We start from the raw sequence: 15,038 nt of genomic DNA, 5'->3' as shown, positions 1-15,038 counted from the left end.
TGGCTTCTCTTGTTGGGATCACACAACTCAGTCTGGTCCCGAAACCTCTGGGTGAGGTTTCTTGATGGTAGGTACCCTATTTGACATTTGTCACTTCTAGCCGACAGTTCTTGTCATTTTCTGTCTGGGTTTGTCCTTTCTGCTGAAGGTGGTCCTTCTTTTTTAAGGGAAGGCTCTCTACACCATTTTGTCTCACAGTTCTTTCACCCTGTCTCTACCAGTCTCCTTCTGCAGACCTGGCTCTTTTCATCTTTCTGTACAGAATCCAAGGCTTTCATTTAACGGATTAGGATGATCAATTTCACGGCCTATTGTGCTAAGTGAAGGACTCTCCTTTTCTTACTTACAGCTCATTCCACAAGACAATTTCCCTTGGGAATCTTTCAAGTCATGCTACAGTCTACTGTGTCCCCCAATGACACGTGGGAGAAAAGATTTTTTGTTACTCACCTGTAAAATCCCTTTCTCACTGGGTTCAATGCAGGACACAGCTTCCTCGGCATTATTATATATATATATTTTTAAATACAGCATTTGGTTTTACCAGATGAATATGGCCTTTTTGCTCACTGTCTGCTTCCTAGTGGCAGCAGCTATACCCCACACAGTCTTATGCATCCCCCAACTAACAAGGATTTTACAGACCAGTAAAAAAAAAACTCCTTGTCTAAGTTAAATGGAATGGATCAGAAGAGCTTTTTGTTATTCGTAAGATTTCTACAAGACAGCTTATTTTAGGATCACACAGGCTAACAGTGTGGTCAAATGTTCCCATTTACGCAGCAAGTGGCTGTAAGGAAGAGTGGAGCCTGCTATGCTATTCTGTACACAGGAATTCTGCAAAAAGCATATGGCGCAGTTACATATATTTTATTTTTAACATGGGAGCCTATGAGTGACATGGTACTCTACTACAATGCAGAAATGCTTCCAGATGTACACAATGTTCACTGTAAATGTGAATTATCCCTTAATTTTTATCATTCATTTGGAAGTATATTGTTCATTTAACAGTGCTTGCTATACCTTCCTTGAAGAACAGTGGTATATAAAATAAAAGGGGTATAAAGAGAGATATTTAGTGTATTGGTGTAAATCCCGAACACTAAAGGCTATGGACACCTTTTGGGGATTTTTATTATTGCATTGTACTAATTTTGAACTAAGAATCATTTTTTTCATTTGCTCTTTATTAAAAATGTTTAGTCCCTTTGTACAGCATTGAGATTCTCCAGTAGTAGACTGGCTGTTTACACTGTGTTCCATCAGGGACCTCAGCTGATGGCTTATGTGAAGCCTTATCTCTGATCTCTCAACAGCTCATAAACACTCATTATAGCTCAAATATCTGTATTAAGTTAGAGATACAGTAGGGGTCCCATGTACTTCTTGAAAGCCAGATTACAGCCTGTATAAAATGGACCACGTGGCTGTACACAGACTTTTTGTACTGTAAGCTTTTCTAGTCTATGGAAATACACTAACATTTACATGTCATTTTCATAGTGACAAATATTTAAAAAACAAATAGCTAATTTTACCATAGATACAGATTTTAAACATTTCCCTCCCTCATTCACTTCAGTGGTAAGCCAATGACAAGTGGGCTGCCCAAGTTCCCTGCACAGGTACATAACAATCTGATGCTTCCAGAATTAATTAACATTGAGAGCATCATCAGTTACCCACGTACCTGGATGGCTGCAGGTGGATTCAACTGTATCACTGTCCTCAAGAGCAGTGCGGTGGATAGTGGGGCTGATGGCTCCCTGTCCTACCATTCACCCTCACAGGCTTTGGGCTGGACCACTAGGCCTGAAGCCTGTGTGGCAGTAGAACAACATAGGCAATCTCAAGGCAATTACATCATTGCAACTGCCTGTGACGGCATAACTTCTGCTGGGACAGTTTATTGTGCTGCACTATGGTATTTGGTTGTGCTGGGGCAGTATATTGTGCTGCACTATGGTATTTGGTTGTGCTGGGGCAGTATATTGTGCTGCACTATGGTATTTGGTTGTGCTGGGGCAGTATATTGTGCTGCACTATGGTATTTGGTTGTGCTGGGGCAGTATATTGTGCTGCACTATGGTATTTGGTTGTGCTGGGGCAGTATATTGTGCTGCACTATGGTATTTGGTTGTGCTGGGGCAGTATATTGTGCTGCACTATGGTATTTGGTTGTGCTGGGGCAGTATATTGTGCTGCACTATGGTATTTGGTTGTGCTGGGGCGGTATATTGTGCTGCACTATGGTATTTGGTTGTGCTGGGGTGGTATATTGTGCTGCACTATGGTATTTGGTTGTGCTGGGGCAGTATATATTGTGTTTCACGTTAATATTTGGTTCTGTTGCAGAACCATATACCAAGGTGTAGCACAATATACACTGCCCCTCCATGTGTGCTCGGCCTGCCTACAACATGGGACACTTACGGTATTTCTTTTTCCAGGGCTACTTTAAATTCCCAGTCCGCCCTTGAACACGATATAGCCTGCGAGCAACAAACAGCAAATAACCAGCATCTTCCTGTTATAATAAAGCAGGAGGCATGAAGACCACTAATCGACCTGGAATTTATGCCCTTTAAATCTTTGCATCCATTCATACTGAGCTCAACCTGGTAACAAAGTTTCTTTTTTTGTAGAAAGCAGAATAATTGTTTGAGATAAAATGTAGACGGAAGAAGAGGTGGAGATTTTTACAAAATACACATCATGATCCAATACAAAACGTTTACAGCTGAAACTACATTTTATCTAAAAATACAGAGTTCACATTAAAGGTAGTCGATGCAAAAGAACAATACGGTTGAAGATAAAGATCAATGACCTGTTGAAATAGCTAAAAAAAATAAGAATAAAATGACTTAAAATGTCCTGTAAAATATTGTGCTTCCTCTGAAGTAGTCCTATTTTCTGATCTTACTCCTCTTGGATATTGGTTCACCATTCGTTTGCCTTTGGTCATTCTCAGTTGAGGTAATACCTGGAATCTATCCAAGAAAAGGCACAAGATGACTGATTTGCCTCTACAGTTGTACAGTTTTAAAGTGTGAGATGCATAAAGAAAACATGGTCAGGCTGGACTACAGTATTATATGCACAATGTTTCAAGAATGTACACTTTTTACATAGACAAAAAACTGTTGCTAAATGAAAAAAGTAGGCTGATGCTATGCTATGAAGTATGGCCGGAGTGAATATGGCCCCAATGCGAATAACAACTTTTCCTGCAAAAAATAAGTCCTCTTAAAAACAAAGGAATTACAGCTCTTGGAACGCGACAGTGTTTTAAACCCCTTTGTGCAAAATAACATACAGTTATTTCGTGCTGCTACATACACGGTGAATGCTGGTAGTACTCCTGACACCTGTGGGATAACTGGGATCTATGTAAAGCGCAAATCCCGGTCAATTTATCCTTTCGAATGCAGTGTTCAATAGCAGTGAAATGCAGGGTTCCAGTCAATTGCAATGACAGCCTGGGGCCTAGTGAAAGCTCCCAGGCCTGCCATAGCAAACTGCTTGTTAAAACGTGGCTGCAGCAGGGCTTTAGGAAGCCAGCAGAATCCTCACAGATTGCAATAGTGTACTACTTCAGCCTATGGTCACCTCACCCCATAAATAAAATTGAATAAAAAAAGTGATCAAACATTCTTACATAATACTAAATGGTACTATTAAAAACTACAGCTAGCCCTGCAAAAAAAAAAATAATAAAAAAAAAATAAAAAATACTCAAGTTGCTCTTCAGACAGAAGTATAAAAAAAGTTGGATGTCAGAATATCTTAATAAAAAAAAAAAAAAAAAAAGCGCTTTTCAAGGATGTTTAGTCTTGAGAATTGTATAGATTCAAATGGAGTTTCGTCATTTTAACCCACAAAGAATCATATTGCCCATTTTTCGATATAAGATATGGTAAATTAAATGGTTCCTGCCATTCAAAAACAGAACTTGTACATAAAAAAAGAAGCCCTCATACAGCTTTGTGGATGAAAAGTAAAAAAAAAAAAAAAAGTTTTGCCTCTTCAAATTTGGGGAGGAAAAAACAAAAAAGAAAAACTAGCTTGGTCCTGAAGGAGTTCAGGTCTAAAGTAGGTGACATCTTTAAATGGTATAAAAAAAAGACTTAAAAGTGAACCCACATGCGCTATATTTTAGATTTGTCGACTACACAGCCAATGAAAACATTATGGATTCATTTCAGAAAAGTACTAACCTCCGGCTCTACTAGATCCATGCAGATTTTCTGGTGCTGGATGTTGGATGCATCCAGACTAATTTTAACTTTTACTTTGTCAAACATATGGAAAGTTTTATTTTCGACAGTTAGTGAAGGAATCTGAAAAAGGTAGAAAAAAATAAAAATAAAAAAAAATAACTTACAACCACATACAATGTCATTATTTTAATGTTCTCCTTTTAAATGCCTGACTTTACCTCGTCATTGAAATGCAGCTGGCACTTGACTCGGTTTTTTCCTTCAAAGAAGACTGTGCCTTCTAAACCAAACTTGGGGATCAGAACAACGATTGCATTTTTCCTAACAAACAAGATATATCCTTCTTCGTTCACAATGCCTTTTGTTTTGAAAAAGAGCTGTCAAAGACATAATGCAAGCGTTAGAGGAAAAACGGAGCAAGAACATTAATCCTGATCAAGTGTGGTAATTACCAATTTCTATAATTTACTAAAGACCGGCATTTCCTGCGTCGGTCTTAGTAGAAAAGCAATTAGAGTAAAATACACAGACCTCAATAAATCTGCAGCGTCTTGTTCTTGAAACTGAAATCTATGACAGTTATGGGCTGGAGTAGATTTCATTTTAAGTCAGCTACAAAATTATGTAAAATGTGTTGGGCTGAGCATGCCTCGCCCCTTACTATAGGCTACACCCACTTTTTTGAGCAGTGGAAGAACATTTTTGCGCAATATGGAGTCTGTGCAAAGTTTTGCAACTTTGGTTCGTCAGAGAATAACATACAGTTTTAGTAATCATACTCCATGTGTCCTCATTTATCAAAACTGTTTTAAGAGAAAGGCTGTCCTTGTTGCCCACAGCAACCACTAAAGCTCAGCTTTAATGTCTTATGGTGCGCTGGAAAAATTAAACGCTGCACTCTGACTGGTTGCTATGGCAACAAGGACAGCTTTTTTTTTTGTGTACCCAACTCCTCTACTATGTATGCAGAAGGGCTGATCGCTGCAAAGAAATACATACCTGAGTGTGAAAGGCAACAGACGCTCTCTGCGAATACTGCGCCATTTTATGCCTGTAGTTGATATTTTTGCTGATTTCCGCCTGTTTATGTTTATCTGTAAGATCTGGATAAGTGCAGTCTGCACGCACTGCTACAGCGAGAAGCCGATGTACTATGATATCAGCGTACCTAGAAAAACAACATTGAAATGAATTTCACTTTCTTTTTTCGGTTAATCGTGCCTTCCAATATTATGGGCCCACTTCAAATCCCAAAATTTTAGAGACCTCTTTAGTGAAATCCTAGTATTAGTTTTTGTACTACTTAAACTGGCTTTCAATAACTTTGGGTGCATTCACACGAACGTGTCTGTTTTGCGGATTGCAAACGAAAAAAAATTTTTTTGGACTTACCGTAAATTCCTTTTCTCGTTGGATGCATTGGGGGACACAGCACCAAGAGTATATGCCCAGCTGCCACTAGGAGGCCGACACTAGAAAAGAAAAGTGTTGGCTCCACCCAGATGGGCTATACACTCTGCTCAGACACTAAACTAACCAGTTGGTCCGAATGCAGTAAGAGCATCAGAAATCCAGACTAACAGTGAAGCCAACATGTCCTAAACCAAAAAGAGAACCATTAATCAAAAGGGTCCCGGGAAATCCGGAAAACCTTACCGAAGGGAAAAAAAAAAGGGTGGGATCTGTATCCCCCAATGCATCCAACGAGAAAAGGATTTTACGATAAGGACAAAAATCCATTTTTCTCGTGAATGGCATTGCGGGACACAGCACCATGGGACGTCCCAAAGCACACCCCGAGGGTGGGAAAAAACAGCCATGCGAAGAACCTAGCGCACAGCCGCTTGCAGAACCTTGCGACCCAAACAGAGGCATCAGCAGAGGCCAAGGAATGAATATGGTAAAATCTGGAGATTTGATGCCCCGACCGCCCTAGTGGAGTGAGCGGTCAACCAGAAAGGGGACTCCCGACCCTTCGCCACATAAGCTTCCTTGGTGGCCGACCTAATCCAACGGGAGATGGTCGCTTTCGAGGCTTGTAAACCCTTACGTGAGCCCTCAGGGACAACAAAGAGTCAGATCGACGGAAGGACTCAGTTAGCTGGAGATACAGCCGAAGCGCCCGAACCACATCCAGACGGTGGAGAGACCGCTCTCTGGGAAGAGAGGGGTTGGGACAGAAAGAAGGTAGAACAATCTCCTCATTAATGTGGAAGGAAAAAAACCACATTGGGAAGAAAGGAGGGAACTTGGCGCTGGACAACCATGTCCTGGTGAAAAAACAGAAAGGGGGACTGATACGCAACTTTAAGGAGACATTAATAAGGGAGACCTTCTTCAAGGGCTCGAAGGGAGAGGACTGAAGGGCATCTAGGACCAAATTCAAATCCCAGGGTTCCACCGGATAACGGAAGGGAGGGACGCGATGCGCTACCCCTGAAGGAAAGTCTTAACCTGAGAAGCCAAGGGCCTTTGAAAAAGTACAGACAAGGCCGAGACCTGACCTTTGAGGGAGGCCAGGCAGGGACCCTTCTCAAGGCCAGCCTGAAGAAAGGCAAGAATCCTAGGGACGGAAAAAAATTGGGCATAAGGAATTTCCTCGAAGGTGGCAACCATCTGGCCCAGAATGCACATGCAAGCCCTGATGGGCATAGGAGACCGCTCGTGAGGCTAGTCACCCCTGACTGGAGAGCCACTACCTTGTCCTGTGGAAGGAACACTTGGCCAAGGCGAATGTCGAGGACCATGCCTAGGAATTCCATCCTCTGACTGGGAACCAGGGAGTACTTGGTGTGATTCACCAGCCAGCCGAACTGGGACAGCATGGACAGAGTGATGTGGAGGCTGGACAGGTTGTCCTCCCGGGATGGAGCCTTCACCAGAAGATTGTCTGGGTAGGGTATTACGGCAACTCCCCTGGCACGGAGAAGTGCGACCAGAAGAGAAAACACCTTGGTAAAGACCCTCGGGGCAGATGCCAGGCCGAAGGGAAACGCCACAAAATGAAAATGCAGAGAACCTACCGCCAAACGAAGATACCTCTGATGAGACTGAGCTATGGGGACATGCAGATAGACGTCTCAGATGTCGATGGACGCCCACCTCGAGGGAAGCAATCACCGACCTGAGGGACTTCATACGAAAGTGGCGGATTCGGACGAAATAATTAAGCGCCTTCAAATCCAAAATGGGACGAAGAGCACCGTCCTTCTTGGGAACCGTGAAGAGGTTTGAGTAAAACCCCTGAAAACGTTCCGAGGTCAGGACAAGAACAATCGCCCTGTGCGCATGAAGGGAATAAATGGCCTGAAAAAAAAAAAAAAAACAAACCCCGCCCGAGCGGGGGACCTGGGCGGCGGCAACGTCTGGAAGAACCGACCCGTGGGAAGGGTGGAGAATTCTATTTTGTACCCGGAGGAAACTACCTCCAGAACCCAGGCGTTGTCCACAGTTGCACTCCATTAATCCTGAAAAGAGAGCAAATAACCCCCCACCCGAGGGGGCAACTTGAGCAGGGGAAACCAGTCATGCAGATAACAGCTTGGCAGACTGGGATTTGGAAGGCTTAGGGAGGGCGTGCCAGGAGGGCTTTGCCTCGAAGGAGGGAAGAGCAGCATTTTTGTCCGGAGTCCCGAAAAGAGCAAAAACGATGAGACCGCGATGAAGGCATAGGACGGCGGGAACGGTTCTGAGGCAGGAGGGAACTTTTACCACCCGTGGCCTCAGAAATGAAATGAGCTCCTCCAAACGTTTTCCGAAAAGCCTACCACCCAGGAATGGGAGAGATAGGAGCGCCTCTGTGGAGGCGGCATCCGCAGCCCAGGCCCGAAGCCAGACCGTGCGGCGGATGGTCACCGAGTTAGCAGCCGCCCTACTAGAGCGGCGTGCCGATTCCAGGGAAGCATCACAAAGGTACCTGGAGAAGATGAGAGGCAAGGAGATGGAGCTCCCCCTGAGCATAATCCGGGGGTAAGGACTAAACAAGCGAGAAGGATGTGGCCTAGGCTAGGTAAAAGCTGGGGCCTCAATTAATGGAGTGTCCGGGAAAGGAGCGCTGTCGGCGGGACGGACCTGCGGGAGACCGGGGGCCCTCCGGAAGGAAAAGAACAGGTGAGGTGGACTCTAGAGGAGAAGCGACGCCCAGGGAGGGAAAAACCCGGGCAAACTGAGCACCAGGGGCCCGAGAACAGGGCAGGGAAGTTGTGGCCCAGTCCAAGGCAAAAGCCGGGGACTAAAGTAAAGGAAGGCCAGGGAAGAGAAAGATAGAGGCCCAGCTAACCAAAAGGGGAGGTGTGTGGGACTCCGGGAAGAAGGGGGCCCCCCACAAGGTGAAAAATTTACCCCACCTCCCAGGCTAATAGTGCTGGGTCAGAATCCAGGAACTTTTGGATTGCAGACCATGCCAGAATCCAGGAACTTCTGGGGAGCCGCAGACCATGCTAGAAGCAGGGGGAAAACAAGGGGAATAGGGGGACCTCTCAGGCCCCCCGAATAAGGTGCTCCCATCCCCTGGCAAAAGAGGGAAACTAATCCTAAACCCATGGGACAGGGACGCAGGGAGAATACTCACCGTCCGACATCTTCAGGCGCAGCAGGATCACCCCTTCTGCAAACTCGCACATATGTGGGATTACCGGCATGCCACTGCAGATGCAGTAATGGGGGACTGGGTGACCGGCGAGGTACTGTTTGGAGTACGCGCCCGCAGGGGGTGCAACTAAAGTGGATATCCACCATGGAGCCCCATCCTGCAGGAGAAGAAAAAATAATAAAAAAAACAGCAAGACCTGCAAAAAAACTGAGCAGGTCATGTCTGCCTCCTACGGACAGTAGACTAAAACTGGTTAGTTTAGAGTCTGAGCAGAGGGTATAGCCCATCTGGGTGGAGCCAACACTTTTCTTTTCTAGTGTCAGCCTCCTAGTGGCAGCTGAGCATATACTCTTGGTGCTGTGTCCCCCAATGCCATTCACGAGAAACATGAACACTGGTCGTGTGCACCCCGCATTGCAGACCCACTGACTTCAATGGGTCCATGATCCGCATGTTGTGGCCAAAGATACGATATGTCCTACCTTTTGCTGCGTGGTCGCACAGACCCGGAAGCATCCAGAAGCCCTATGTTTTGCAGCACCATGATGTGGGGTGCACACGGTCGTGTTTTTCAGATATGCAGTTTGTGGACTGCAAAATGGACATAGTTGTGTGAATGCACCCCAATGTAGTTTTCATCCAACTTGTGAACCGATGCAAAAACGTTCATTAACATATGCCAGTTTTTGTCTGGTGCCCATGACATTTCTTGGTGGGATCTTTGCCCACTTTCAATTATTTGTCATCATTACAAACCTTCTGATGGGTGAAGTGAAATGTGTATAAATGGGTGAGGCTAGACCATAGTGATGGAAGTCGCTGTCCATTCCAGAGCAGAAGTATACCGCCTGCATCATGCATCTAGTTGCTAGGATTCTCAATAATGTGTTCAAATAGGGAAATTCGGTGCATTCTGCTTTATCTAAAGAGTCAGCTAGAGCTTTGGCGGAGTCCGTTTTAATCTCTAAATTCTGGGGGGGAAAAAGGAGGAGGATAAGAAGTTTTGGTCATGTTCAAACTACAATACAGATTATGTGCCGCATGAAAAGAATTACAATATTTCATAAAAATAACACTTTGGAGTACAGCCTTGGTTTAGATCAGGGGTGCACAACCTTTTCTGGTTGAGGGCCACCTTGTCAGCCTGAACCATTTCCAAGGGCCGAAAATAAAACTTAAAGGGGTATTACCAACTGAAATACTATGTTTACGGCATATTGAACAAACAGTATATATCAGAAATGTCTAGTTACACTTCCAGGATTCCCAACTAATGGAAGAATACATGAAAAATACATGTGAGCAGCCACAAGACCTAGACGTACATTTCTGTTGGGGGCTGCACACAATAGTATCGAGGGCAGCATGTGGCCCCCGGGCCGCAGGTTGTGCACCCCTGGTTGAAATTTATGGAGTCTATTATTTTAGGAAATTATTCATTAGACAATTCCCTAAAGGGGGTTGTCCCACAAAGAATATTCTGCAGTTTTCAAACCAGCACGTGGATCTGATTACTTTTGTACTTGCATGTAATAAATGTAGTATAGCCACTAAGCTATTCAATAAAAATATATCTGTATAGCGCCACCGACTGTTTGTCATTTATTTTTATTTCTTTGTCCACCTCACTGATATGGTCGCACATGCTCAGCTCCATCTTAACAACTGCCCCCTGAGTTGTGATAGGGAGAGATCTGCAAAAGAAAGGTCATGCTCCCTGAAAAAGGACACACCCTCTGAGCTGCCAGCTTGAATTAAATCTATCAGAGCCACTGAAGCAATGAATGGGGATATCTCTGGATCCATGTGCGGTACAGGGCTGGTTCTCGGTTTGTCAAGAGATATTGTCATGTACTACATGATGCCTGATTTTCATTTTTTACATCAAATCACAGGGTAGCCCCTTTAACCACTTCAGCCCCCCTAGCTTAAACACCCTTAATGACCAGGCCACTTTTTACAATTCCGCACTACACTACTTTCACCGTTTATTGCTCGGTCATGCAACTTACCACCCAAATGAATTTTACCTCCTTTTCTTCTCACTAATAGAGCTTTCATTTGGTGGCATTTCATTGCTGCTGACATTTTTACTTTTTTTGTTATTAATCGAAATTTAATACCTTGGGGTGTCTACTTTCCGAAATGGGGTCACATGTGGGGTATTTATACTGCCCTGGCATTTTAGGGGCCCTAAAGCGTGAGAAGAAGTCTGGAATATAAATGCCTTAAAAATTTTACGCATTTGGATTCCGTGAGGGGTATTGGTGAGTTCATATGAGATTTTATTTTTTGACACAAGTTAGTGGAATATGAGACTTTGTAAGAAAAAATAAATAAATAATTTCCGCTAACTTGGGCCAAAAATTTGTCTGAATGGAGCCTTACAGGGGGGTGATCAATGACAGGGGGGTGATCAGGGAGTCTATATGGGGTGATCACCCCCCTGTCATTGATCACCCCCCTGTAAGGCTCCATTCAGATGTCCGTACATGTTTTGCGGATCCGATCCATGTATCCGTAAAAATCATATGGACGTCTGAATGGAGCCTTACAGGGGGGTGATCAGGGAGTCTATATGGGGTGATCACCCCCCTGTAAGGCTCCATTCAGATGTCCGTATGTGTTTTGCGGATCCGATCCATGTATCCGTGGATCCGTAAAAATCATATGGACGTCTGAATGGAGCCTTACAGGGGGGTGATTAATGACAGGGGGGTGATCAGGGAGTCTATATGGGGTGATCACCCCCCTGTCATTGATCACCCCCCTGTAAGGCTCCATTCAGATGTCCATATGTGTTTTGCGGATCCGATCAATGTATCCGTGGATCCGTAAAAATCATATGGACGTCTGAATGGAGCCTTACAGGGGGGTGATCAATGACAGGGGGGTGATCAGAGAGTCTATATGGGGTGATCACCCCCCTGTCATTGATCACCCCCCTGTAAGGCTCCATTCAGATGTCCGTATGAGTTTTGCGGATCCGATCCATGTATCCGTAAAAATCATATGGATGTCTAAATGGAGCCTTACAGGGGGGTGATCAATGACAGGGGGGTGATCAGGGGTGAATAAGGGGTTAATAAGTGACAGGGGGGGGGGGGGGGTGTAGTGTAGTGGTGTTTTGTGCTACTTATTACTGAGCTGCCTGTGTCCTCTGGTGGTCGATCCAAGCAAAGGGGACCACCAGAGGACCAGGTAGCAGGTATATTAGACGCTGTTATCAAAACAGCGTCTAATATACCTGTTAGGGGTTAAAAAAAAAATCGCATCTCCAGCCTGCCAGCGAACGATCGCCGCTGGCAGGCTGGAGATCCACTCGCTTACCTTCCAATCCTGTGAACGCGCGCGCCTGTGTGCGCGCGTTCACAGGAAGTCTCGCGTCTCGCGAGAGGACGCGTATATGCGTCCACCCAGAATAGCAGGGCCGCCGCCAGGACGCAATCCTGCGTACGGTGGTCCTGAGGCGGTTAATAGAACATGACATTGCCACAGTTTACCCTTCACAATTTCAAATACAAGAGCGTGGCAGCAGTATGAAGAACACAACTGAAAAAATTACATAAAAGCTCCCTGCAGTGGCGTGCCCAGGGGAAGGGCGGTGCATCTCGGGTGCCGGCTCTGACGGGGGTGCTAGCAGACTCTGCAAGCAAGTGCAGGTAAGTATTTAGCTTTTAGGGTTTCTTTTTTCTTTTATGTGGCAACTTTGGGGGACATGAGGGGGCCGGGGTGCACACAGGACGTGTGGGGGCAAACTTTTATTTTATAATGTGGCAACTTTGGGGGACATTAGAGGGGTGCACACAGGAGGACATGGGGGGAATATGGTGGGATACTGTATGACACAGTGGGGGGGCAATTTATTATGGGAGGGATGGCTGCGTGGGGGCACGGCAGCGTGGGGGGACACTACTGTGTGGGGGGCAGCGTGGGGGGACACTACTGTGTGGGGAAATTAATATGTGGTGGACACTACTGTGTGGGGGGGCAGTATGGGGGAAATTACTGTGTGGGGGCAGCATGGGGGCCTTGCTATTAAGGAGGCACTGTAGGGGCCATTCTATTATTTCTGGGGACACTATACAGGGATTATTACCTGGAGCACAATATAGGGTGGTATTATTACTGGGGGCACTCTAGGGGACATTATAGCTGCTGTAGACACTATAGGGACATTTAGGGTAATTTATCAAACTGGTGTAAAGCAGAACTGGCTTAGTTGCTCATAGCAACCAATCAGATTCCACCTTTCATATTGGACAGCTCTTTTGGAAATCCAGTTCTACTTTACACCAGTTTGATAAAGGACTCCAATTATGTCTATTAAGGTCACTCTATTTTCAGCAGTATAGTACCTGGGGCACTGGGGGGGCACAACGGGCACAGTATTGGGGGTGACAGCAGGATGACACTGTGGGGACACCAGTATGGGGAGGTTGATGGAAAATTTGAGAAATCTAACGTGTCTGTGTTACAAACTCTGTAGAGACGAGATGCGGCTGAAATAATTTCTCATGGCGGTCTAACGGAGGAGAAGAGGAAAGAGAAGGTCTAAAAGTTTATCCTTTTCTTTAAATTAAGATCTTTCCATCTATGGCCAGCATAACATGTAAATGTAGACAGGAGTGAGTAAATAAAGCAGTTAAAGCTCTTTTAGGCGACCACCCAAAATTGCACTGAAAAGTGATCTTCTAGGGGGGTGGTCTCCTCAGAGAGGATGGCCAGTATGGATAATACTGTGAAACCTCTCTCTCTCTGACGAGCAACCCATAAAAACTATTTTTCTCTTCAATGTATATGGTGTATGGTGGAACTGAAAATGTGCCACAAGAAATCTAGTCTGGATAAGGAAGTGGTCTTCTCAAAGGGGTGGTCTCTTTGGAGGGCTTCAAAAAACAAACAAAAATAACACAAAATACAACATTCTATCAGGATAATGCAACAAACCAGCACCTTGGAGCGCGTAGCTTTTACAAGGATGTCATAATTTCCGGGTGGCGGGGCTGGATGCTTACGCAGTAAGGCATGTTCTGGAAACTCATCATAAATCTTCTGCGCCACAGAAATATTAGCAAGCAACATGAACTCTTCCACCATTGAATTGGTGTCCCTAAAAACAGGGCAGAAAAGGAATACAATCAAGTGAACGTGAAACTGCTCAGAGAGTTACGCCTGATCTAAAAGACTATACAACATAATGATTATGTTTAATACAAGAATACAATGAAATCCTAGTTACAAACAAGTATACAGAACAGTTAACAAAAGAAGACAAACCATACTTCAGTTCCTTGGTCTGGAGGTCTATGGGGTCATGAGTTTCACTATCCATATGAAATCGAACCTCAGGAGAAGAAAGTGTTAAGGCTCTGTAACACAAATGAAAAGACTTCAGTTACGGTGCTTGACAAATTCATAAAATATCGTGAAAAATAAACAGGGCCAAGCTCCCTAGGACTGAATTATATGAAAAGAAGCTCCTAGGCTCCTTTGTTAGGATACCAGCAATAGTTTGGAGGGTTATTCGGATACCTGTATAGGCCAAAAGGGGGTCTTGTGTCCTGTTTGGACAGAGCAGCAATTGAAAATGTGCACTGCTGCTCCATTGACCGTCTATGGGACTGACAGACATAGCAAAGTGCAGCGCTCTGCTATCTTTGTCAGTCCTATAGACTTTGAATAGAGCAGCACCACACATGCTTGACCACCAATCCATTCAAACAAGGGGCATGGGACAAGCGTTGTGCCAATCAAAAGGGGGGTCTCATTAGTTGGACATCCATCGATCTAGCACTTATCACCTATCCAGTGTGCCACAGTGTGTGAATCCATAAATCCCTCATAAATCATGGAAACCACCAAAACAGAGGTTAATAGGTCTCCCTCCCCCCACCCCAGTGTTTTTAAGATTACATCAGGGTGGATGCAACAGATTTATTAAAGCCAATAGGAATTCTTCATATGGTAAATTCACATAACAGCTAAAGTGAGGGAATGTAAGAGTGCTGTGGTGAGGAATTCCTGGAAATCAAATTACCAGCAAGTCTAATTACTTTATAGCACCGCTGGAGGAATACCAGAGACAATTCTCTAGGATAGGAGCGTGAGAGGAGCTTGGGGCACAATATATCTCAAGCATAGTTCTGACCAGATAGAACATCCTGTTTGTAATACCAGGGAAGGAAGGATGTCTGAACTTACTGTTGGGGGTTTTGAGC

General features: G+C 44.7%; 1 protein-coding gene across 1 annotated transcript in view; it reads right to left on the bottom strand.

The window, feature by feature from the left end:
- Nucleotides 1–2,228: 2,228 nt before the first annotated feature.
- Nucleotides 2,229–15,038, bottom strand: part of DIS3 (DIS3 homolog, exosome endoribonuclease and 3'-5' exoribonuclease) — a 41,016-nt gene continuing 28,206 nt past the window's right edge. The window contains exons 16-22 of the mRNA XM_040425362.1: nt 14,103–14,189; nt 13,774–13,930; nt 9,574–9,788; nt 5,226–5,394; nt 4,445–4,603; nt 4,224–4,346; nt 2,229–2,996 (exon numbers count right to left, since the gene is read on the bottom strand). Of these exons, the coding sequence (XP_040281296.1) occupies nt 2,913–2,996; nt 4,224–4,346; nt 4,445–4,603; nt 5,226–5,394; nt 9,574–9,788; nt 13,774–13,930; nt 14,103–14,189 (994 nt within the window). The 3' untranslated portion in view covers nt 2,229–2,912. The remainder of the gene's footprint in view (nt 2,997–4,223; nt 4,347–4,444; nt 4,604–5,225; nt 5,395–9,573; nt 9,789–13,773; nt 13,931–14,102; nt 14,190–15,038) is intronic.

The sequence above is a fragment of the Bufo bufo genome, chromosome 3 (assembly GCF_905171765.1).
Source record: "Bufo bufo chromosome 3, aBufBuf1.1, whole genome shotgun sequence".
Lineage (NCBI taxonomy): Eukaryota > Metazoa > Chordata > Amphibia > Anura > Bufonidae > Bufo > Bufo bufo.
This window is presented reverse-complemented; position numbering and strand designations above follow the sequence as displayed.